The 24,087-nt window shown below is 57.8% G+C and overlaps 1 protein-coding gene across 2 annotated transcripts in view; it reads right to left on the reverse strand.

Moving 5' to 3' along the window:
- Positions 1-24,087, reverse strand: part of WIZ (WIZ zinc finger) — a 52,938-nt gene that overhangs the window by 11,840 nt on the left and 17,011 nt on the right. For both annotated transcript variants that reach the window (XM_082299404.1, XM_082299403.1), the window contains exons 3-6: positions 18,277-18,337; positions 15,165-17,527; positions 12,262-12,594; positions 2,104-2,271 (exon numbers count right to left, since the gene is read on the reverse strand). In XM_082299404.1, coding sequence (XP_082155530.1) covers positions 2,104-2,271; positions 12,262-12,594; positions 15,165-17,527; positions 18,277-18,337 — 2,925 coding nt within the window. The remainder of the gene's footprint in view (positions 1-2,103; positions 2,272-12,261; positions 12,595-15,164; positions 17,528-18,276; positions 18,338-24,087) is intronic.

The raw sequence follows: 24,087 nt of genomic DNA on the forward strand, positions 1-24,087 counted from the left end.
AAAAAATGGGATAAATCCAAGGTCAGGGGGAGGAGGATGAGGAGGAACAGAGAAGGGGTAAAAATCCCTCGGGATCAGCTCCCACCCAGCCCCGGTTTGGGGATGGAAGCAGGCGCCGCACACCTCGCACGTGGTCAGGCTGGGGGCTGGAAAAACGGGGAGAGAAATGGGAAAAACGGGAAAAAATAGAGAAAAAATGGGATAACTCTGGTATCAGAGAGAGGAGGAACAGAGGAGGGGTAAAAATCCCGCGGGATCAGCTCCCACCCAGTCCCGGTTTGGGGATGGAAGCAGGCGCCGCACACCTCACACATGGTCAGGCTGGGGGCTGGGAAAACGGGGAGAAAAATGGGAAAAACGGGAAAAAATAGAGAAAAAATGGGAAAACTCTGGTATCAGAGAGAGGAGGAACAGAGGAGGGGTAAAAATCCCTTGGGATCAGCTCCCACCCAGTCCCGGTTTGGGGATGGAAGCAGGCGCCGCACACCTCGCACGTGGTCAGGCTGGGGGCTGGGAAAACGGGGAGAGAAATGGGGAAATTGGGAAAAAATAGAGAAAAAATGGGATAAATCCGATGTCGGGGGGAGGAGGAGAAGGGGGAGAGGTTGGAGTTGATCCCGAGAGATTCTGGACCCCCCCCAGTCCCGGTTTGGGGATGGAAGCAGGCGCCGCACACCTCACACGTGGTCAGGCTGGGGACTGGAAAAACGGGGAGAGAAATGGGAAAAACGGGAAAAAATAGAGAAAAAATGGGATAACTCTGGTATCAGAGAGAGGAGGAACAGAGGAGGGGTAAAAATCCCTCGGGATCAGCTCCCACCCAGTCCCGGTTTGGGGATGGAAGCAGGCGCCGCACACCTCGTGCGTGGTCAGGCTGGGGGCTGGAAAAACGGGGAGAGAAATGGGGAAAACGGGAAAAAATGGGATAAATCTTATGTCGGGGGGAGAAGGATGAGGAGGAACAGAGGAGGGGTAAAAATCCCTCGGGATCAGCTCCCACCCAGTCCCGGTTTGGGGATGGAAGCAGGCGCCGCACACCTCGCACGTGGTCAGGCTGGGGGCTGGGAAAAACGGGGAGAGAAATGGGGAAATTGGGAAAAAGTAGAGAAAAAATGGGATCAATCCGATGTCGGGGGGAGGAGGAGAAGGGGGAGAGGTTGGGAGCTGATCCCGAGAGATTCTGGACCCCCCCCAGTCCCGGTTTGGGGATGGAAGCAGGCGCCGCACACCTCGTGCGTGGTCAGGCTGGGGGCTGGGAAAACGGGGAGAGAAATGGGAAAAACGGGAAAAAATAGAGAAAAAATGGGATAAATCCAAGGTCAGGGGGAGGAGGATGAGGAGGAACAGAGAAGGGGTAAAAATCCCTGGGGATCAGCTCCCACCCAGCCCCGGTTTGGGGATGGAAGCAGGCGCCGCACACCTCGCACGTGGTCAGGCTGGGGGCTGGGAAAAACGGGGAGAGAAACGGGAAAAACGGGAAAAAATAGAGAAAAAATGGGATAAATCCAAGGTCAGAGGGAGAAGAAGAAGGGGGAGAGGTTGGGAGTTGATCCCGAGAGATTCTGGACACCCCCCAGTCCCAGTTTGGGGATGGAAGCAGGCGCCGCACACCTCGCACGTGGTCAGGCTGGGGGCTGGGAAAAACGGGGAGAAAAATGGGGAAAACGGGAAAAAATAGAGAAAAAATGGGATAACTCTGGTATCAGAGAGAGGAGGAACAGAGGAGGGGTAAAAATCCCTCGGGATCAGCTCCCACCCAGTCCCGGTTTGGGGATGGAAGCAGGCGCCGCACACCTCGTGCGTGGTCAGGCTGGGGGCTGGAAAAACGGGGAGAGAAACGGGGAAATTGGGAAAAAATGGGAGAAAAAATGGGAAAAACCCCAACATCAGGAACAGGAGAACGAGGAGGAGCAAGGAGGGAAGGCTGGGAGCTGATCCCAGAGGATTTGGAGCCCTCCCCGCCCCAGCTTGGCCTGGAAACGCGACACCCCCACCTCATTAACTCCCACATTAATTAACCCCCCCCCCCCCCCCAAAAAAAAAAAACCTGGAAAACGGCCCCGGATCGGCTCCAAGCCGAGGAGAATCCCGGGAAAATCCCACCTTTGGAATCCTGGGGCTCGGCTTTGCTGCCGGGGGGCTCCGGGGAGAGCTTGGTCCCGAGGCGGGGGGGGGGCGGCTCCAGGGGCGCATTCCCGGCGCTTTTTTTCGGGATGGGAGGAGGGGACGTCACTTCCATGGCCACCAAATCGTCCTCGTCGGGAGCCAGAACTGCGGGAAGGAGCCGGGAGTCAGGGAACGGGCTGGGATCGGGGATTGGGGGTGTTCCAGGGGGAATTTGGGGTGTTCCAGAGGGGGTTTGGGGCGTTCCAGAGGGGGTTTGGGGTGTTCCAGGGGATTTGGGGTGTTCCAGGGGGGATTTGGGGTGTTCCAGAGGGATTTGGGGTGTTCCAGAGGGGATTTGGGGTGTTCCAGGGGGGATTTGGGGTGTTCCAGAGGGGTTTGGGGTGTTCCAGAGGGGTTTGGGGTGTTCCAGGGGGGATTTGGGGTGTTCCAGAGGGGTTTGGGGTGTTCCAAAGGGGGTTTGGGGTGTTCCAGAGGGGATTTGGGGTGTTCCAGAGGGGGTTTGGGGTGTTCCAGGGGGGTTTGGGGTGTTCCAGGGGGATTTGGGGTGTTCCAGAGGGATTTGGGGTGTTCCAGGGGGGATTTGGGGTGTTCCAGGGGGGATTTGGGGTGTTCCAGAGGGGATTTGGGGTGTTCCAGAGGGGGTTTGGGGTGTTCCAGGGGGGGTTTGGGGTGTTCCAGAGGGGGTTTGGGGTGTTCCAGAGGGGATTTGGGGTGTTCCAGAAGGGATTTGGGGTGTTCCAGAGGGGGTTTGGGGTGTTCCAGAGGGGATTTGGGGTGTTCCAGAGGGATTTGGGGTGTTCCAGGGGGGGTTTGGGGTGTTCCAGGGGGGATTTGGGGTGTTCCAGAGGGATTTGGGGTGTTCCAGGGGGGATTTGGGGTGTTCCAAAGGGGGTTTGGGGTGTTCCAAAGGGGGTTTGGGGTGTTCCAGAGGGGGATTTGGGGCGTTCCAGAGGGATTTGGGGTGTTCCAGGGGGGATTTGGGGTGTTCCAGAGGGGATTTGGGGTGTTCCAGAAGGGATTTGGGGTGTTCCAGGGGGGGTTTGGGGTGTTCCAGAGGGATTTGGGGTGTTCCAGGGGGGATTTGGGGTGTTCCAAAGGGGGTTTGGGGTGTTCCAAAGGGGGTTTGGGGTGTTCCAGAGGGGGTTTGGGGTGTTCCAGAGGGGGTTTGGGGTGTTCCAGGGGGGGTTTGGGGTGTTCCAGAGGGGATTTGGGGTGTTCCAGAGGGGGTTTGGGGTGTTCCAGAGGGGATTTGGGGTGTTCCAGAGGGATTTGGGGTGTTCCAGGGGGGATTTGGGGTGTTCCAGGGGGGGTTTGGGGTGTTCCAGAGGGGGTTTGGGGTGTTCCAGAGGGGATTTGGGGTGTTCCAGAGGGGGTTTGGGGTGTTCCAGGGGGGATTTGGGGTGTTCCAGGGGGGATTTGGGGTGTTCCAGAGGGGGTTTGGGGACAGGGACAGTGACAGGTCCTTGCAGGGCACAGGACAGGGATGGTGACAGGTCCTTGCAGGGCACAGGGACAGGGACAGGTCCTTGCAGGGCACAGGGGTGGTGCCAGGTCCCTGCAGGGCACAGGGACAGTGACAGGTCCCTAAATGGAGGAGACAAGGCAGGTCCTTGCAGGGGACAGGACACGGCTGGTGACAGGTCCTTAAGGGGAGGGGACAGGGACAGCGGCAGGTCCTTGCAGGGCACAGGGACAGGGACAGGTCCTTGCAGGGATGGGACAGGGACAGGGACAGGACCTTGCAGGGCACAGCACAGGGCACAGGACAGGGGTGGTGGCAGGTCCTTGCAGGGCACAGGGACAGGGACAGGGACAGTGACAGGTCCTTGCAGGGCACAGGGACAGGGACAGGGATGGTGACAGGTCCTTGCAGGGCACAGGGACAGGGACGGTGACAGGTCCTTGCAGGGCACAGGGACAGGGACAGGGATGGTGACAGGTCCTTGCAGGGCACAGCACAGGGACAGTGGCAGGTCCTTGCAGGGCACAGCACAGGGACAGTGGCAGGTCCTTGCAGGGCACAGGGACAGGGACAGGGACGGTGGCAGGTCCTTGCAGGGCACAGGGATGGTGGCAGGTCCTTGCAGGGCACAGGACAGGGGTGGTGGCAGGTCCTTGCAGGGCACAGGGACAGGGACAGGGACAGATCCTTGCAGGGCACAGGGACAGGGACAGGTCCTTGCAGGGCACAGGGGAAGGTGGCAGGTCCTTGCAGGGCACAGGGGAAGGTGGCAGGTCCTTGCAGGGCACAGGCACAGGGACAGGGACAGGTCCTTGCAGGGCACAGAGAAGGCGACAGCTCCTTGCAGGGCACAGGACAGGGGTGGTGGCAGGTCCTTGCAGGGATGGGACAGGGACAGGTCCTTACAGGGCACAGGGACAGGGACAGGTCCTTGCAGGGCACAGGGACAGGGACAGGTCCTTGCAGGGCACAGGGACAGGGACGGTGACAGGTCCTTACAGGGCACAGGACAGTGGCAGGTCCTTGCAGGGATGGGACAGGGACAGTGACAGGTCCTTGCAGGGCACAGGGACAGGGACGGTGACAGGTCCTTACAGGGCACAGGACAGGGACAGGTCCTTGCAGGGATGGGTCAGGGACAGTGACAGGTCCTTGCAGGGCACAGGCACAGGGACAGGTCCTTGCAGGGCACAGCACAGGGCTGCCGGCAGCTCCCAGCAGGGGAGGGAAGGGACACGGAAAGGTGACAGGAGAAGGGACCGGGACGGGCTGGGGACATCCCGGGGCTCCGGGGGGAGCGGGATGGGGGGACGGGAACCCCCCCAGGACCCCGCGGGCACCGGGACGGCGGCACCGGGACGGCGGCACCGGGAGCCCCTCGGGGAGCGGGATGAAGCACCGGGCACGGAGGCACCGAGCACCCTCCGGGGGCCCGGCGAGGAGGCTCCGGCCGCCCTCGGGGCGCGGGCCCGGGGCCGTCCCGGGAGGGGCATCCCGGGGGTCCCGCGAGGGACAAAGCGGGGCCGGGGCCGGGACAAAGGAGGGCGGCGGCTCGGCGGCTGCGGCCTCCCCGAGCCCCTCGGGGCTCTCTGGCCGCGCCCACCGGGGCTCGGCAGCGCCGCGGCCTCACCGGAGCGGCGCCGGTGTGAGGGGAGGGGGGGGCGAGAACCGTGAGGGGAGATGGGGGGGAGGGGGGGGGGGCGGCGCGGGTGGGCCCCGGGCGCGGCGGGGCGGGGCCGGCGGGGGGAAAGGGGCGCTCACCCGGCTCGGGCGCGGCCGGGGGCTCGGGGTCGCCGTCCCCGCCGCGGTCGCGGTCGCGGGGCCGCGGCGCCGCCGCCGCTTTGGTGACTTTGGGCGGCGGGGAGGCGGCGGCCGAGGCCGAGGTGGAGGCCGCCATCTTGGGCACGGCGCACGCGGGGCGCCCGCCAGGCCGGCGGGGAGAGCGCCGAGAGAGCGCGGCGAGAGCGGCCAGGGGAGAGCGGCCGAGCGCCGAGCGGGGATGGGGACGGCGGGAATTTGGGGGGGGGGGGGGGGAATTTGGGGGGATTTAGGGAGATTTGGGGAATTTGGGGGGATTTAGGGAATTTGGGGGGATTTGGAGGGGAAAGGAGGAATTTGGGGGGGGGGAAAGGGGGAATTTGGGGGGAATTTGGGGGAAATGGAGGGAAAGGGGGGGAATTTGGGGGGGGAAAAGGGGGAAAACCGGGGGAATTTGGGGGGGAAAAGAAGAAATTTGGGGGGAATTCGGGGGAAAAAGGGGGAATTTGGGGGGAAAGGAGGGGAAAAGGGGGGGGAAACGGGGAATTTGGGGGGAAAGAGGGGAAAAGGAAGAATTGGGGGGGAAAGGAAGAATTTGGGGGAGAACAGCGGGAATTTGGGGGGAATTTGGAGGAAAAATAGGGGAATTTGGGGGGGGAAGGAGGAATTTGGGGGGGAAAAGGAGGAATTTCGGGGCTAAAAAGCAGGAAATTGGGGGGAATTTCGGGGGGAAAAGGGGGAATTTGGGAGGAATTTGGGGGAAAAGGGGGAATTTGGGGAAAAAAGGAGTGAAAATGGGGAATTTGGGGGGGAAAGGGGGAATTTGGGGGGAAAAGGAGGAATTTGGGGGAAAAAAGCAGGAATTTGGGGGGGAAAAGGAGGAATTTGGGGGGAAAGGAAGAATTTTGGGGGAAAAAGGGGAATTTGGGGGAGAAAAGGAAGAATTTGGGGGAGAAAAGGGGAATTTGGGGGGACTTTGGGGGGAAAAGCGGGAATTTGGAGGAAAAAGGGGGAATTTGGGGGGAAAAAAAGCAGGAATTGGAGGGACTTTGGGGGGAAAAGGAGGAATTTGGGGTGAATTTGGGGGAAAAAGGGGCTGAGGAGAAGCGGGAATGGGGAGAAATGGGAATTCTCCACCCAGGAGGGATTCGGGGCCATTTTTCCCCCCCAAAAAAAGGGAATTTGGAGACGGAGCCGGCGGCACAAAATCGCCCCTAAAATCCCACCCCGAGCCCTTCCCCAATTCCCGGATTTCGGCAGGAACAGCCCCAAAATCCCGGCGGGTTTTGGGAAGAGCGAATTCCGGCCGAGGGCGTCTCACTGCGAGGAATTCCCGTCCCCAATCCCGATCCCTCAAATCCCCGGGATTCCCTGGAATTCCCTGGGATTCCCTCAAATCCCCTGGAATTCCCTCAAATCCCCTCAAACCCCCTGGAATTCCCTCAATTCTCTGGAATTCCCTCATATCCCCTCAAATCCCTGGAATTCCCTCAAATCCCAGGATTCCCTCAAATCCCCGGGATTCCCTGGAATTCCCTCAAATCCCCTCAATTCCCTGGGATTCCCTCAAATCCCTGGAATTCCCTCAAATCCCCAGGACTCCCTGGAATTCCTGGAATTCCCTCGATTCCCTGGATTCCCTCAATTCCCTGGATTCCCTCAAATCCCCGGGATTCCCTGGAATTCCCTCAAATCCCTGGATACCCTCAAATTCCCTCAAATCCTGGAATTCCCTCAATCCCCTGGAATTCCCTGGAATTCCCTCAAATCCCAGGGATTCCCTCAATTCCCCTCGGAACCCCTCAATTCCCTGGAATTCCCTCAAATCCCTGGAATCCCCTCAATTCCCTCAAATCCCCAGGATTCCCTGGAATCCCCTGGAATTCCCTCAAAATCCCTGGATCCCCTCAAATCTTTGGATACCCTCAAATTCCCTCAAATCCCCTGGAATTCCCTCAAATCCCCGGAATTCCCTCGGATCCCCTGAAATCCCTGGAATTCCCTCAGATCCCTCCAGGGAATTCCAGCCCCGAACCGAACCCGGGACAGGGGGACACAAAGCCAGCCCCAAAATCCCATCCCAAAAAATCCCAACCCGAAAATCCCATCCTGAAAATCCCATCCCAGGAATCCCATCCCAAAAATCCCATCTGGGAATTCCCACTCCAAAAATCCCATCCTGAAAATCCCATTCCCAAAAATCCCATCCTGAAAATCCCAGCCCGGGAATTCCCAATCCCCAAAAATCCCATCCTGAAAATTCCAGCCCGAAAATTCCATCCCCAAAATCCCATCCTGAAAATTCCATCCCCAAAATCCCATCCCAGGAATTCCCATCCTGAAAATCCCATCCCCAAAATCCCATCCTGAAAATCCCATTCCCAAAATCCCATCCCGGGAATTCCCATTCCCAAAATCCCATCCAGGAATTCCCATCCTGAAAATCCCATTCCCAAAATCCCAGCCCGGGAATTCCCAATCCCCAAAAATCCCACCCCAAAAATCCCATCCTGAAAATCCCATCCCAAAAATCCCATCCTGAAAATCCCATCCCAGGAATTCCCATTCCCAAAATCCCATCCCGGGAATTCCCAATCCCCAAAAATCCCATCCCAAAAATCCCATCCCCAAAATCCTATCCAGGAATCCCATCCCGAAAATCCCATCTGGGAATTCCCATTCCCAAAATCCCATCCCGAAAATCCCATCCCCAAAATCCCATTTGGGAATTCCCATCCCCAAAATCCCAGCCTGAAAATCCCATCCCCAAAAATCCCATCCTGGGAATCCCATCCTGATAATCCCATCCCCAAAATTCCATCTGGGAATTCCCACTCCGAAAATCTCATCCCAAAAATCCCATCCTCAAAATCCCATCTGGGAATTCCCATCCCCAAAAATCCCAACCCGAAAATCCCATCCCCAAAATCCCAGCCCGGGAATTCCCAATCCCCAAAAATCCCATCCTGAAAATTCCATCCTGAAAATCTCATTCCCAAAATCCCATCCCGGGAATTCCCATCCCCAAAATCCCATCCAGAAATTCCCATCATGAAAATCCCATCCCCAAAATCCCATCCCAGGAATTCCCATCCCCAAAATCCCATCCCAAAAATCCCATCCCAAAAATCCCATCCCAAAAATCCCATCCTGAAAATCCCATTCCCAAAATCCCATCCCGGGAATTCCCAATCCCCAAAAATCCCACCCCAAAAATCCCATCCTGAAAATCCCAGCCCGAAAATTCCATCCCCAAAATCCCATCCTGAAAATTCCATCCCCAAAATCCCATCCCAGGAATTCCCATCCCCAAAATCCCATCCTGAAAATCCCATTCCCAAAATCCCAGCCCGGGAATTCCCAATCCCCAAAAATCCCACCCCAAAAATCCCATCCTGAAAATTCCAGCCTGAAAATTCCATCCCCAAAATCCCATCCGGGAATTCCCATCCTGAAAATCCCAGCCCGGGAATTCCCAATCCCCAAAAATCCCATCCTGAAAATCCCATCCAGGAATTCCCATCCCGAAAATCCCATCCCGAAAATCCCATTCCCAAAATCCCAGCCCGGGAATTCCCAATCCCCAAAAATCCCAGCCGGGAATCCCGGGAATTCCCAGCCCGGCTCCGGGGGACGATTCGGGATCGGCTCCAGGAATTCCCGAGCCTCCCCCGCGCTCCCGGAGCCGCCGCCAGGAGATCCCGGAAAACCGGGAAAAGCTCCGGGAATCGCCTGGGATCCCAACGGGAACGGGGGGAGGGGGGGGCAGGGATTTTCCAGGGAAAAAAAATGGAATTTTGGGGTTTTTTTTGAGCTGTTCGTGGGTAAATCGAGGGAAAGCTGCGATTCCCGGGATATTTTAGGGAGGGAATTCCTGCTGGAATGGGGGTGGGAATGTTGGGATGCACAGAGCCGGGGCAAAGGGACGGAAATATCCCGGGATTTGGGGGTTTGGAGTTAAAATATCCCGAATTTTGGGGGTTTGGAGTTAAAATATCCCGAATTTTGGGGGTTTGGAGTTAAAATATCCCGAATTTTGGGGGTTTGGAGTTAAAATATCCCGAATTTTGGGGGTCTGGAGTCAAAATATCCCGAATTTTGGGGGTTTGGAGTTAAAATGTCCCAAATTTTGTGGGTCTGGAATGAAAATATCCCAAATTCTGTGGGTTTTGAGTTAAAATGTCCCAAATTTTGGGGGTTTGGAGTTAAAGTATCCCGAATTTTGGGGGTTTGGAGTTAAAATATCCCAAATTTTGGGGGTCTGGAGTTAAAATATCCCGAATTTTGGGGGTCTGGAGTCAAAATATCCCGAATTTTGGGGGTTTGGAGTTAAAATATCCCGAATTTTGGGGGTTTGGAGTTAAAATGTCCCAAATTTTGTGGGTTTGGAGTTAAAGTATCCTGAATTTTGTGGGTCTGGAGTTAAAATGTCCCAAATTTGGGGGGTTTGGAGTTAAAGTATCCTGAATTTTGGGGGTCTGGAGTTAAAATATCCCAAATTTTGGGGGTCTGGAGTTAAAATATCCCGAATTTTGGGGGTCTGGAGTCAAAACGTCCCAAATTTTGGGGGTTTGGAGTTAAAATGTCCCAAATTTTGGGGGTTTGGAGTTAAAATATCCCGGAATTTGTGGCTCTGGAGTTAAAAGATCCTGGATTTTACAAGTTTGGAGTTAAAATATCCCAAATTTTGTGGGTTTGGAGTTAAAATGTCTGGGATTTTACGAGTTTGGAGTCAAAATACCCCGAATTTTGGGGGTTTGGAGTTAAAATATCCCAAATTTTGTGGGTTTGGGAGTTAAAATATCCCGGAATTTGTGGGTTTGGAGTTAAAATATCCCAGAATTTGTGGGTTTGGGAGTTAAAATATCCCGGAATTTGTGGGTTTGGAGTTAAAATATCCCAGAATTTGTGGGTTTGGGAGTTAAAATATCCTGGATTTCAAGGTTAAAATATCCTGGGTGATCCCAAGGAATTCCTGACGCTTTTCCAACAGCAAATCCCCAAAATCCAAAGCCCTGAGGACACCAAGCTCTTCCCTCAGCCCCAAATCCCAAAATTATCCTAAAATTCCCCCTAAACCCCCAAAAATCCCCACAAAATCCCTAAAATCCAAACCTGTGGATCCAGAGGGGCTCCTCCCTCAGCCCCAAATCCCAAATTTATCCTAAAATCCCCCTAAAATCCCCAAAATCCCAACCCCTGCATCCCGAGGGGCTCCTCCTTCAGCCCCAAATCCCAAATTCACCCCAAAAAAACCCAAAAACCCCCAAAATCCCCCCAAAATCCCCAAAATCCCACCCCCTGCATCCCGAGGGGCTCCTCCCTCAGCCCCAAATCCCAAATTTATCCTAAAATCCCCCTAAAATGCCCCCTAAATCCCCAAAATCCCACTCCCTGCATCCCGAGGGGCTCCTCTCTCAGCCTCCAAATCCCAAACTCACCCCCAAATTCACCCCAAAATCCCCCTAAAATCCCCCCAAAATCCCCAAAATCCCAACCCCTGCATCCCGAGGGGCTCCTCCCTCAGCCCCAAATCCCAAATTTATCCTAAAATCCCCCCAAAATCCCCCCAAATCCCCAAAATCCCACCCCCTGCATCCCGAGGGGCTCCTCCTTCAGCCTCAAATCCCAAATTCACCCCAAAAAAAAACCAAAAACCCCCAAAATCCCCCCAAAATCCCCAAAATCCCACTCCCTGCATCCCGAGGGGCTCCTCTCTCAGCCCCAAATCCCAAATTTATCCTAAAATCCCCCCTAAAATCCCAACCCCTGCTTCCAAATCCCTCAGCCTCCAAATCCCAAACTCACCCCCAAATTCACCCCAAAATCCCCCTAAAATCCCCCCAAAATCCCCAAAATCCCAACCCCTGCATCCAGAGGGGCTCCTCTCTCAGCCCCAAATCCCAAATTCACCCCAAAAAAACCCAAAAACCCCCAAAATCCCCCCAAAATCCCCAAAATCCCAACCCCTGCATCCCGAGGGGCTCCTCTCTCAGCCCCAAATCCCAAATTCACCCCAAAAAACCCCAAAAACCCCAAAAATCCCCCCCAAATCCCCAAAATCCAAACCCCTGCATCCAGAGGGGCTCCTCCCTCAGCCCCAAATCCCAAATTCACCCCAAAAAAACTCCAAAATCCCCCCTAAATTCCCCAAAAATCCCCAAAATCCAAACCTGTGGATCCAGAGGGGCTCCTCCCTCAGCCTCCAATCCCAAATTTATCCTAAAACCCCCTTAAAATCCCTCCCAAATCCCCCCCAAATCCCCAAAATCCAAACCCCTGCATCCAGAGGGGCTCCTCTCTCAGCCTCCAAATCCCAAACTCACCCCCAAAAAACCCCAAAAAGCCCCAAAATCCCCCCTAAAACCCCCCCAAAATCCCCAAAATCCAAACCCCTGCATCCAGAGGGGCTCCTCCCTCAGCCTCCAAATCCCAAATTCACACCCAAAAAAACCAAAAACCCCCAAAATCCCCAAAATCCCAACCCCTGCATCCAGAGGGGCTCCTCTCTCAGCCTCCAAATCCCAAATTCACCCCAAAAAACCCCAAAAACCCCCAAAATTCCCCCAAAATCCCCAAAATCCCACTCCCTGCATCCCGAGGGGCTCCTCTCTCAGCCCCAAATCCCAAATTCACCCCAAAAAACCTCCAAAATCCCCCCTAAATTCCCCAAAAATCCCCAAAATCCAAACCTGTGGATCCAGAGGGGCTCCTCCCTCAGCCCCAAATCCCAAATTTATCCTAAAATCCCCCCAAAATCCCCCCAAATCCCCAAAATCCAAACCCCTGCATCCAGAGGGGCTCCTCCCTCAGCCTCCAAATCCCAAACTCACCCCCAAACTCACCCCAAAACCCCCCAAAATCCCCCCTAAAACCCCCCCAAACCCGCTTGCCCGCCCCGTTGCCGCGCTCACCGTCCCGGTAGGGCTGCAGAGCTTCGTCCCCCCAGGCCGTGGCGAAGGGGCCCGGTGGCGACGCCGCGGGCGAGCCCATCCCGGCACCGCGCTCGCCGCCCGGCGACGGCGGCCCCGCGGCCAGCGCCGCCCGCAGCAGGGCCGGCTGCTCCGAGGAGTTGGCCAGGAGCTCCTTGAGGATGTTGATGGGGGAGATGGTGAGCTCCCAGTTGGTGATGCCGAAATCCCGCAGGTGGGCGCGGGCGTGGCTCGAGAGCCCCGCGCGGGTGTCGAAGCCGGCGCCGCAGAACTCGCAGCGCATCAGGCTGAAGGTGCTGGGGTCGAAGTTGGCCACTGGAAGGGAGGGGTCGGTGGTCAGTGGGGGCAGCAAGAGCCAGGGCCAACTAAAAACCACCAAAACCCACAAAAAAACACCAAAAAACTGCCCAAAACCCATCAAAACCCACCCCGTGAGAATGAAGGTGCTGGGGTCGAAGTTGGCCACTGGAAGGGAGGGGTCGGTGGTCAGTGGGGGCAGCAAGAGCCAGGGCCAACCAAAAACCACCAAAAACTGCCAAAATGCACCAAAAAACCACTGAAACACCCAAAAAAATGCCCAAAAACCACCCAAAACCACCAAAACCCACCCCGTGAGGCTGAAGGTGCTGGGGTCGAAGTTGGCCACTGGAAGGGAGGGGTCGGTGGTCAGTGGGGGCGGCGAGAGGGTCAGGAATGACCCAGGGCCACCAAAAAACCACCCAAGGCCACCAAAAACCACCCAGGGCCACCAAAAACCACCAAAAAAACCACCAAAACCCACCAAAAAACCACCTAACCTCACCCAAAACCCACCCCGTGAGGCTGAAGGTGCTGGGGTCGAAGTTGGCCACTGGAAGGGAGGGGTCGGTGGTCAGTGGGGGCAGCAAGAGCCAGGGCCAACTAAAAACCACCAAAACCCACAAAAAACCACCAAAAAACTGCCCAAAAAACCACCAAAATCCACCCCGTGAGGCTGAAGGTGCTGGGGTCGAAGTTGGCCACTGGAAGGGAGGGGTTGGTGGTCAGTGGTGGCAGCAAGAGGGTCAGGAATGACCCAGGGCCAACCAAAAACCACCAAAAACTGTCAAAACCCACCAAAAAACGCATGAAAATGCACAAAACACCACTGAAAGCCACAAAAAAACCACCCAAAACCCACCAAAAGGCACAAAACCCCACCGAAATCCACAAAAAAACCATCCAAGAACCACTCAAAAACCACCAAAATGCACAAAAAACCACCAAAACCCATAAAAAATGACCCAAAACCCACCAAAATGCACAAAAAAACACCAAAAAACCACCAAAACTCACAAAAAAATACCAAAACCCACCCCGTGAGGCTGAAGGTGCTGGGGTCGAAGTTGGCCACTGGAAGGGAGGGGTCGGTGGTCAGTGGGGGCAGCAAGAGCCAGGGCCAACCAAAAACCACCAAAAACTGCCAAAATGCACCAAAAAACCACTGAAACACCCAAAAAAATGCCCAAAAACCACCCAAAACCACCAAAACCCACCCCGTGAGGCTGAAGGTGCTGGGGCCGAAGTTGGCCACTGGAAGGGAGGGGTTGGTGGTCAGTGGGGGCAGCAAGAGCCAGGGCCAACCAAAAACCACCAAAACCCACAAAAAACCACCAAAAAACTGCCCAAAAAACCACCAAAATCCACCCCGTGAGAATGAAGGTGCTGGGGTCGAAGTTGGCCACTGGAAGGGAGGGGTCGGTGGTCAGTGGGGGCAGCAAGAGCCAGGGCCAACCAAAAACCACCAAAAACTGCCAAAATGCACCAAAAAACCACTGAAACACCCAAAAAAATGCCCAAAAAACCACCCAAAACCACCAAAACCCACCCCGTGAGGCTGAAGGTGCTGGGGTCAAAGTTGGCCACTGGAAGGGAGGGACAAGGGGTCACTGGCGGCACCAAGACCTCTGGTCAGCTGTCCAGGGGAGTTCGTAGCCCTGAGGACCACCAAGACCTCTGGTCAGCTGTCCAGGGGAGTTTGTAGCCCCCAGGACCACCAAGACCTCTGGTCAGCTGTCCAGGGGAGTTCGTAGCCCCCAGGACCACCAGGACCTCTGGTCAGCTGTCCAGGGGAGTTCGTAGCCCCCAGGACCACCAAGACCTCTGATCAGATGTCCAGGGGAGTTCGTAGCCCCCAGGACCACCAAGACCTCTGGTCAGCTGTCCAGGGGAGTTCGTAGCCCCCAGGACCACCAGGACCTCTGGTCAGCTGTCCAGGGGAGTTCGTAGCCCCCAGGACCACCAAGACCTCTGGTCAGCTGTCCAGGGGAGTTCGTAGCCCTGAGGACCACCAAGACCTCTGGTCAGCTGTCCAGGGGAGTTTGTAGCCCCCAGGACCACCAAGACCTCTGGTCAGCTGTCCAGGGGAGTTTGTAGCCCCCAGGACCACCAAGACCTCTGGTCAGCTGTCCAGGGGAGTTCGTAGCCCTGAGGACCACCAAGACCTCTGGTCAGCTGTCCAGGGGAGTTTGTAGCCCCCAGGACCACCAAGACCTCTGGTCAGCTGTCCAGGGGAGTTCGTAGCCCCCAGGACCACCAAGACCTCTGGTCAGCTGTCCAGGGGAGTTCGTAACCCTGAGGACCACCAAGACCTCTGGTCAGCTGTCCAGGGGAGTTTGTAGCCCTCAGGACCACCAAGACCTCTGGTCAGCTGTCCAAAACAGGGCCAGAGGGCGTTTGTAGCCACAGAGGCCACCAAAGGTGCCCACAAGGGCCACCAAAAGCCCAGCTCAGACCTTCAGGGGGCGTCGGTAGCCCCCAGGAGCAGCCGGGCCCTCCGGGGAGATTCTCCCGAGCCCCCAAAGCCCCAAGGCCACCCCGCTGCTCGCCCCCCAGGCCGCGGCGAGCAGGAATTTGGTACAAACTACCTTTTTTCTTCTTCTTCTGGAAGGAGAACTTCTGCTCGATGGCCTTGACCTCCTCGGCCGAGATGAAGTGCCGGACGTTGTAGCTGACCCCGACCCTGTTGAGGTGGCCCCGCACGTGGTTGGCCAGGCCGATGCCGTTGTGGAAGCGGTCGGGGCAGTAGGGACATTTCCTCTCCTCGTTCTTCAGCATGGTGGCCTCCGAGTCCAAGAGGTCATCGAGCTCCAGGGGCCCCTCCAGGGGCGTGTCCAGCAGCAGGACGTCCAAGGGCAGCGGCTCCTCCATCAGGAAATCCCGAGGAGGCGCCGGCACCGGCAGCGGCACCGGCGGCGGCTTCTTCTTGAGGGGCTTCCCCCGCGGCCTCTTGGCGGCCTTGGGGTGCGGGTTCATCTCCTCCAGGACCACGACGGGCACCATCATCCTCAGCTGCTGCTGCTGCTCGGCCGAGGCCACCGCCGGCTCCGTGGCCTTCAGGATGGCCCCGAAGGTCCTCTTGAGGTCCAGGGCGGCCTGAGGGACGGCGCCGGCCGCGGCGGCCCCGCCGTGCGCCAGCTCCGTCTCGTCCTCGGCGCCGCCGGCCGCCGGCCACTTGTGCCGCGGCTCCTCCGGCGCCAGGGGGTGGCCCCGGAGGTGGTCGCCGTCGGCTTCCAGCTGCTGGGCGGCCGCTCTTTTCCTCAGCTGCTGCAGGGCCAGGTGGGAATGGGCTTTGGCCGGGGGAAAAGCGGCAAAGCCCAGAGCCTTGTGCGGGGCCGAGTACGGCGCCGCCTTCCTGGCGTGGAATCCCTGCGAGTCCTTCCTGCCGGCCCCGTTGCTCCTGTCCGGCAGCCTGGCGGGAGCCGGGCCGAAGGCGGCCGCGGCGGGATCGTAGCGGGCCGAGCTCTCCCGGCTCGGAGGCGGGAAAAAGCGCTCGGTTTTGCCGAAGAACTCCGCGTCGGAGAAGCGGCCGGGCCGGGATAGGGGGCTGTAGGAATCCCTGCTGGTGCCGGGCTGGTTGGGGTCGTCCTCGTAGAGCTGCGGCTCCCAGGAGAAGTGGGAATGGGCGTATCTCATGTGCTCCTTGAGGATGTGCTCGTTGGGCGCCGGGAAGCCGCAGAGGACGCAGGCGCTGAGCGCTTTGCCGGCCGCCGGCGCCGCCGGGAGCTCGGCGCCGTGGAAGGGCTTGTAGAGGCCGTGCCCGGGGCTCTCCCGCGTTTCTCCGAAGAGATTGGAACTCTTGGATGCGTGGTCCTTCCTCTCCTTGACGTGCATCTTGGCGTGCTGCACGAAGATCTTGGAGGAGTTGGTGCCGAAAACGCACTTGGGGCACTGCAGCCGCGCCTCGCGCCCCTCGTCCGGGAACTCGTTCAGCTTCTGGATCTCCTCGATGATCTTCTCCCGCGATTCCTGGTGGAGCCTCTTGTGCCGCTCCAGGGCCACGGGCTCTCCGAAGGCCCAGCCGCACTCGCCGCAGCACAGGCGGCCCTGCCCGGCCGGCGCGTCGGTGCCGCGCTCGGCGCCGCGGCTGTGCTGCAGCATGTGCTCCAGGAGGTGCTCCTTCTTGCGGAAGTAGATGCTGCACTCGATGCACGTGAAGACGGCCGGGTTCTCCTCCCGCTCCAGCTCCTCGTCCTTCTCCGGCTCCTCCAGGAGGACGCCGCACACGTAGGGCCTCACCTCCACCTCGAAGGCGCCGCACGGCGCCGGCTCCGGCAGCAGCCGCTCCACCGAGTCCTCGGCGTTGACCGTCCACGACTGCTTGCCCACGTCCAGCTGCACGCCCGCCTTCGGCAGCGCCCACTCGGACGGTGGGACGGGGCCCAGCTCGGCCAAGTCCGGCTCCGGCGCTTTCCGGCGGGAGCTCTCCGAGGGTTTGCCTTTGGCCAGCAGCGATTTCCGGAAGGCCGGAGCCGCGTCCCGGCCGGCCGGAGCTCGGAAGGCCGAGCCGGCTGCTACATCTGGCGCTTGGTGGAGGTCCCTGAAGGGCGGGCTGGGGCTCCGGGGGGCTCTGGAGATCCACTCCAGCCTCTGGATGCCCCTCCGGCTTTGCTCCGGGTGCTCCGTGCCGAGCCCTCCCAGGTGCTTTGGTTCGTTTGGGGGATGCTTCTCCTCCGGAGCGGCCGCGCGAGCATCGGGAGATTCCGGCGCCGCCTTGCCGGCGTGCGGATCCTCCTGGTCGCTGTCCAGCGGCTCGGGCTCCACCCGGACCGCGGTGACCACCTGGGGCTCCAGGAATTCCGTGGAATCCTTGGAGCCAGGGAGTCTCTCTAAAGTGCTTTCCTCGATCCCTTCTCCCGCCCCGGCGTCCCAGGACACGGCGCCGGCCACGCTGCGCAGCTCCGGCCGGTAGAGAGCCTTCGGGAATTCCGGGTGCTCCTCGGCCGTGGGGCTGGAAGGGGATTTGGGGGGGTGAAAATCGGGATTATGGGATAACAGCAACATTTCCTGGAAGAGGATGGAGCCTCGTGGGGTTAAAGAATTCCCAGGGATTCCCAAATATCCAAAGGTTGGGATGGGAACAAATCCGTCCCTTCCCAGCCTCAGCCCGTGGCTGGAAGAGCCTTCGGGAATTCCGGGTGCTCCTTGGCCGTGGGGCTGGAAGGGATTTGGGGGGTGAAAAACGGGATTATGGGATAACAAAACTGGGATGTCCCCAGGGGGAACTGGGATGGCTCCAGAGGGAACTGGGATGGTTCCAGGAAAAACTGGGATGGCTCTGAGGGGAACTGGGATAACTCCAAGGAACACTGGGATGGCGTAAAGGGAACTGGGATGGCTCCAAAGGGAACTGGGATGGCTCTGAGGGGAACTGGGATGGCTCTGAAAGGAACTGGGATAGCTCCAGAGGGAACTGGGATGGCCTGAGGGGAACTGGGATGGCTCCAAAGGGAACTGGGATGGCTCTGAAAGGAACTGGGATAGCTCCAGGGAACACTGGGATGGCCTGAGGGGAACTGGGATAACTCCAGGGAACGCTGGGATGGCTCTGAGGGGAACTGGGATAACTCCAGGGAACGCTGGGATGGCCTGAGGGGAACTGGGATGGCTCTGAGGGGAACTGGGATAACTCCAGGGAACGCTGGGATGGCTGGGGGGACTCCTGGCCATTCCCAGCTGCTCCATCCCTCGGGAACTCACCCGAGCTGGGTCCGGTGAGCCGCGGCCGGGACGGCTCCGGAGAGGGCGGCATCGGGCTCATCTGGAAAACAAGGAGAACACCGAGCTCAGCAGAGCCCCCACGGGGCTTTTCCGAGGAATCCCATTCCCAAAGCTTTTCCCGGCACCGCCGGCCCCGGGCTCGGGCTGCCCGCCGGATTAGGGCCGGATTTCCGAGGCCGGCTCAGGGAGGGTTTCACGGCGCGAGCGGCAGCCGATGGATGATCGCCCCTAAGCAGTTTAACGGGAAGATGCAGCGGCTGCCGGAGGAGATCCCGTTCGCCCGGCTCCGGGGAGAGCGCGCCGGGACGGAGCCGCGTGCCCAAAACCCCCGATCCCTGATGCCGTTATCCCTGTGCCACGGAGAGGTGGCCAGGACGGAGCCACAAAGGATGGGGAGCAACCCCAACCACCCCAAAATCCCCGCGTTTAACCCCAACCACCCCAAAATCCCAGAGTTTAACCCCAACCACCCCAAAATCCCAGAGTTTAACCCCAACCACCCCAAAATCCCAGAGTTTAACCCCAACCACCCCAAAATCCCAGAGTTTAACCCCAACCACCCCAAAATCCCAACGTTTAACCCCAACCACCCCAAAATCCCAACGTTTAACCCCAACCACCCCAAAGTCCCGGAGTTTAACCCCAACCACCCCAAAATCCCAGTGTTTAACCCCAACCACCCCAAAATCCCGGAGTTTAACCCCAACCACCCCAAAATCCCAGAGTTTAACCCCAACATTCCCAAAATCCCGGAGTTTAACCCCAACCACCCCAAAATCCCAATGTTTAACCCCAACCACCCCAAAATCCCAACGTTTAACCCCAACATTCCCAAAATCCCCGCGTTTAACCCCAACCACCCCAAAATCCCCGCGTTTAACCCCAACCACCCCAAAATCCCAGAGTTTAACCCCAACATTCCCAAAATCCCAGAGTTTAACCCCAACCACCCCAAAATCCCAGAGTTTAACCCCAACCACCCCAAAATCCCAACGTTTAACCCCAACCACCCCAAAGTCCCGGAGTTTAACCCCAACCACCCCAAAATCCCCGCGTTTAACCCCAACCACCCCAAAATCCCAGAGTTTAACCCCAACCACCCCAAAATCCCAACGTTTAACCCCAACCACCCCAAAGTCCCGGAGTTTAACCCCAACCACCCCAAAATCCCAGTGTTTAACCCCAACCACCCCAAAATCCCCGCGTTTAACCCCAACCACCCCAAAATCCCAGAGTTTAACCCCAACCACCCCAAAATCCCAACGTTTAACCCCAACATTTTCAAAATCCCCGCGTTTAACCCCAACCACCCCAAAATCCCAACGTTTAACCCCAACATTCCCAAAATCCCAGAGTTTAACCCCAACATTCCCAAAGTTCCAGTGTTTAACCCCAACATTCCCAAAATCTCAGAGTTTAGCCCCAACCCTCCCAAAATGCCAGTGTTTAACCCCTTCCAAGTCCCTCTGGAAAAGGCTGTTGGGATCCAGGGCTGAGGGAAGCCAGAGTCGCTGACCGGAACACCAGGAAAAGACAGCGACCAACCCCAACATTCCCAAAATCCCAGAGTTTAACCCCAACATTCCCAAAATTTTGGAGTTTAACCCCAACATTCCCAAAATCCCGGAGTTTAACCCCTTCCAAATCCCTTCGGAAAGGGGCGTTGGGATCCAGGGATGAGGAGAGGCTGAGCCACCAACTCGGCCCAACCCAACCCAACCCCAGCTCAACCAAACCCAAACCCAACTCATCCAAACCCAACCCAACCCAAACCCAGCTTAACCAAACCCAACCCAACTCAACCAAACCCAACCCAACTCATCAAAAACCAACCCAACCCAAACCCAAACCCAGCTCAACCAAACCCAACCCAAACCCAAACCCAGCTCATCCAAACCCAACCCAACCCAAACCCAGCTTAACCAAACCCAACTCAACTCAGCCCAACCCAAACCCAGCTTAACCAAACCCAGCTCAACCAAACCCAACTCAACTCAACCAAACCCAAACCCAGCTCAACCAAACCCAACCCAACTCATCAAAAACCAACCCAACCCAAACCCAAACCCAGCTCAACCAAACCCAACCCAACCCAAACCCAGCTCAACCAAAACACAACTCAACTCAGCCCAACCCAAACCCAACTCATCCAAACCCAAACCCAACTCAACTCAATCCAACCCAAACCCAGCTTAACCAAACCCAACTCAACTCAGCCCAACCTAAACCCAGCTTAACCAAACCCAGCTCAACCAAACCCAACTCAACTCAGCCCAACCCAAACCCAGCTCAACCAAACCCAACTCAACTCAGCCCAACCCAAACCCAGCTTAACCAAACCCAACTCAACTCAACCAAACCCAAACCCAGCTTAACCAAACCCAACTCAACTCAACCAAACCCAAACCCAGCTTAACTCAATCCAACCCAAACCCAACTCAACCAAACCCAGCTCAACTCAATCCAACCCAAACCCAACTCATCCAAACCCAACTCAACTCAACCCAAACCCAACTCATCCAAACCCAAACCCAACTCATCCAAACCCAAACCCAACTCAAGCCAAATCCAACTCATCCAAACCCAAACCCAACTCATCCAAACCCAAACCCAACTCATCCAAACCCAACCCAACTCAACCCAAACCCAACTCAACCAAACCCAACTCAAGAGAGGATTTAAGCCCTGGAACATCCCCATCGGAGCACTGGGATGACGCGGAGCCATGGCAGAGCCGGTGGTGCCATGGAATCCATGCCAAATGAGCCCGGGAATGTCGCCATCGACACAGATCCATGGCAGAGCCGGTGGTGCCATGGAATCAATGCCACAGGAGCCCGGGAATGTCGCCATCGGCACAGATCCATGGCAGAGCCGGTGGTGCCATGGAATCCATGCCACAGGAGCCCGGGAATGTCGCCATCGGCACAGATCCATGGCAGAGCCGGTGGTGCCATGGAATCAATGCCACAGGAGCCCGGGAATGTCACCATCGGCACAGATCCATGGCAGAGCCGGTGGTGCCATGGAATCAATGCCAAATGAGCCCGGGAATGTCACCATCGGCACAGATCCATGGCAGAGCCGGTGGTGCCATGGAATCCATGCCAAATGAGCCCGGGAATGTCGCCATCGGCACAGATCCATGGCAGAGCCGGTGGTGCCATGGAATCCATGCCAAATGAGCCCGGGAATGTCGCCATCGGCACAGATCCATGGCAGAGCCGGTGGTGCCATGGAATCAATGCCAAATGAGCCCAGGAATGTCGCCATCGGCACAGATCCATGGCAGAGCTGGTGGTGCCATGGAATCAATGCCACAGGAGCCCGGGAATGTCACCATCGGCACAGATCCATGGCAGAGCCGGTGGCACCGTGGAATCAATGCCACAGGAGCCCGGTGGCACCATGGAATCACTCCCACAGGAGCCCAGGAATGTTGCTGGGATGATCCCTGCCCACCAAAGCCACTCCAAGCCTCCCGAGCTCCGATCTTGGAGGAGATCCATGGAAAAAGGGATGAGGTTCCTCATCCCACCGCTCACCAGGGGCTGGAAAAACCCCTCCGGGGCAGAATCCAACCCGGATGGGATCCAGGTCACAGCTCCCTTCGACATTCCCAGGAAAACATGGCCCTTCCCGGATTTTCCAGGTGCCACAAATTCCCCCAAAGTGACCCAAAATCTCCGTTAAATTTGTCCCTCCCGAACTTTTCCCGGTTCCTTTTCCCGGGAACAGCTGCTCCGCTGCTTTTCCAAGAAAAGAGGCCCAACCTGGGGTCTGCTCCAGGAGAGGCCGGGCCGGCTGCCGGAGGAACGGCCGCACCCTTTGCACGACCAACGGAGGCGGAAAACATTCCCGGGGATGTTTGGGATGTTCCCAAGGCGGTCTGGAGGCTCCACGGGACCGACCTGATCCAGGTGGGGAAGGAGAAACATCTCAGGAGCAACAAATCCGGAAGGAAGAGGAAGATCCGTGGAAAACGAATCCACGGAGGGAAAGATTCCACGGAGAGGGAACCGCTCCAGGCTCCCGGAAAATGAGGTCCCAGCCCTGTTCCCAACTCCAGGAAGGTTCTGGGAAAAGTCTGGAGAAGTTCTGGATGGGGAAGAGGCGAGAGGAGGGAAAAGGATGGGGACGGGTGCCTGAAAGTGCCGGGGAAATCCCGGGAAGTGGGAGGGATGGGAATCTCGTTAGCTCAGGGGTCACATGGGAGTCGTGAGTCACCAGCAGGGAAGGGAAAAAAAAAAAAACATCAAAAATCCCTGGAAAGCTCCAAAATAAAAAGGAAAAAATCAAATCCGGCCGTGCTTTGCCACCTGCAGCTCCGGGACTGCGGGAAAAGGCAGCGGAGAAGGAAAAGCTGGAAAAGCTCCTGGAAAACTTCCAGCAGCGCTAACAAGGCAGAAAATCCCCAAAAACGGACGTTTTCTCCCCAAAAAGTGCCAGAGCCGAGCCCCTGTGGAGGAGGGGGATGATCCGAAAGCGGAGCAGGCGGGAGGAGGAGGAGGAGGAGGATTCCCACCGGGAATGTTTGCCTTGGCGCCGTCCCGAGGAACCCGACACTTCCCGGCCCCGGGACGGAGCTTTCCGAGGGATTCCTCGGCTTCTCCGGGTGTTTCTCGGGGGCTCCGGGGGGACGGGGGAGCCCTGGAGCCGCGCGGGGAACTCCAGGAAGAGCTTTTCCTCCAGGAAGAAGGGGGAAGTGGGGGGAAAGAGCGCCATGGTCAGGACAGGGGGTTCTCCTGGGCTCCAGAACACCATCCCAAAGTCCAGGATGTGATCCCAAACCCCAGAAGTGATCCCAAACTCCAGGACACGATCCCGAGCCCCAGGAAATGATCCCCAACTCCAGGAAACGATCCCAAACTCCAGGACGTGATCCCAAACTCCAGGAAACGATCCCAAACTCCAGGATGCGATCCCAAACCCCAGGACGCGATCCCAAACTCCAGGACGCGATCCCAAACCCCAGGACGCGATCCCAAACCGCAGGACCCGATCCCAAACCGCAGGACCCGATCCCAAACCCCAGGATGCGATCCCAAACCCCAGGACCCGATCCCAAACCGCAGGACCCGATCCCAAACCCCAGGATGCGATCCCAAACCCCAGGACCCGATCCCAAACCGCAGGACACGATCCCAAAGTCCAGGACCCAATCCCAAACCCCAGGATGCGATCCCAAACTCCAGGACCCGATCCCAAACCCCAGGACCCGATCCCAAACCCCAGGATGCGATCCCAAACCCCAGGACCCGATCCCAAACCCCAGGACCCGATCCCAAACCCCAGGACCCGATCCCAAACCCCAGGATGCGATCCCAAACCCCAGGACCCGATCCCAAACCCCAGGATGCGATCCCAAACCCCAGGACCCGATCCCAAACCCCAGGACCCGATCCCAAACCCCAGGATGCGATCCCAAACCCCAGGACCCGATCCCAAACCGCAGGACACGATCCCAAAGTCCAGGACACAACCCAAACCCCAGGATGCGATCCCAAACTCCAGGACACGATCCCAAACCCCAGGACCCGATCCCAAACCCCAGGACCCGATCCCAAACCCCAGGATGCGATCCCAAACCCCAGGATGCGATCCCAAACCCCAGGACACCATCCCAAACCCCAGGATGCAATCCCAAACCCCAGGATGCGATCCCAAACCCCAGGATGAGATCCCAAACTCCAGGACGCGATCCCAAGCCTCCAACCCTCAGCGCTCCCCGAAATCCGGCGGGACAGGGGCGGCTCCCGCCGCCGGCACCCGCGGGATCCTCCCGGAGCC

This window comes from Coloeus monedula (genome assembly GCF_965178545.1).
Source record: "Coloeus monedula genome assembly, chromosome: 31".
In the NCBI taxonomy this organism is placed as follows: Eukaryota; Metazoa; Chordata; class Aves; order Passeriformes; family Corvidae; genus Coloeus; species Coloeus monedula.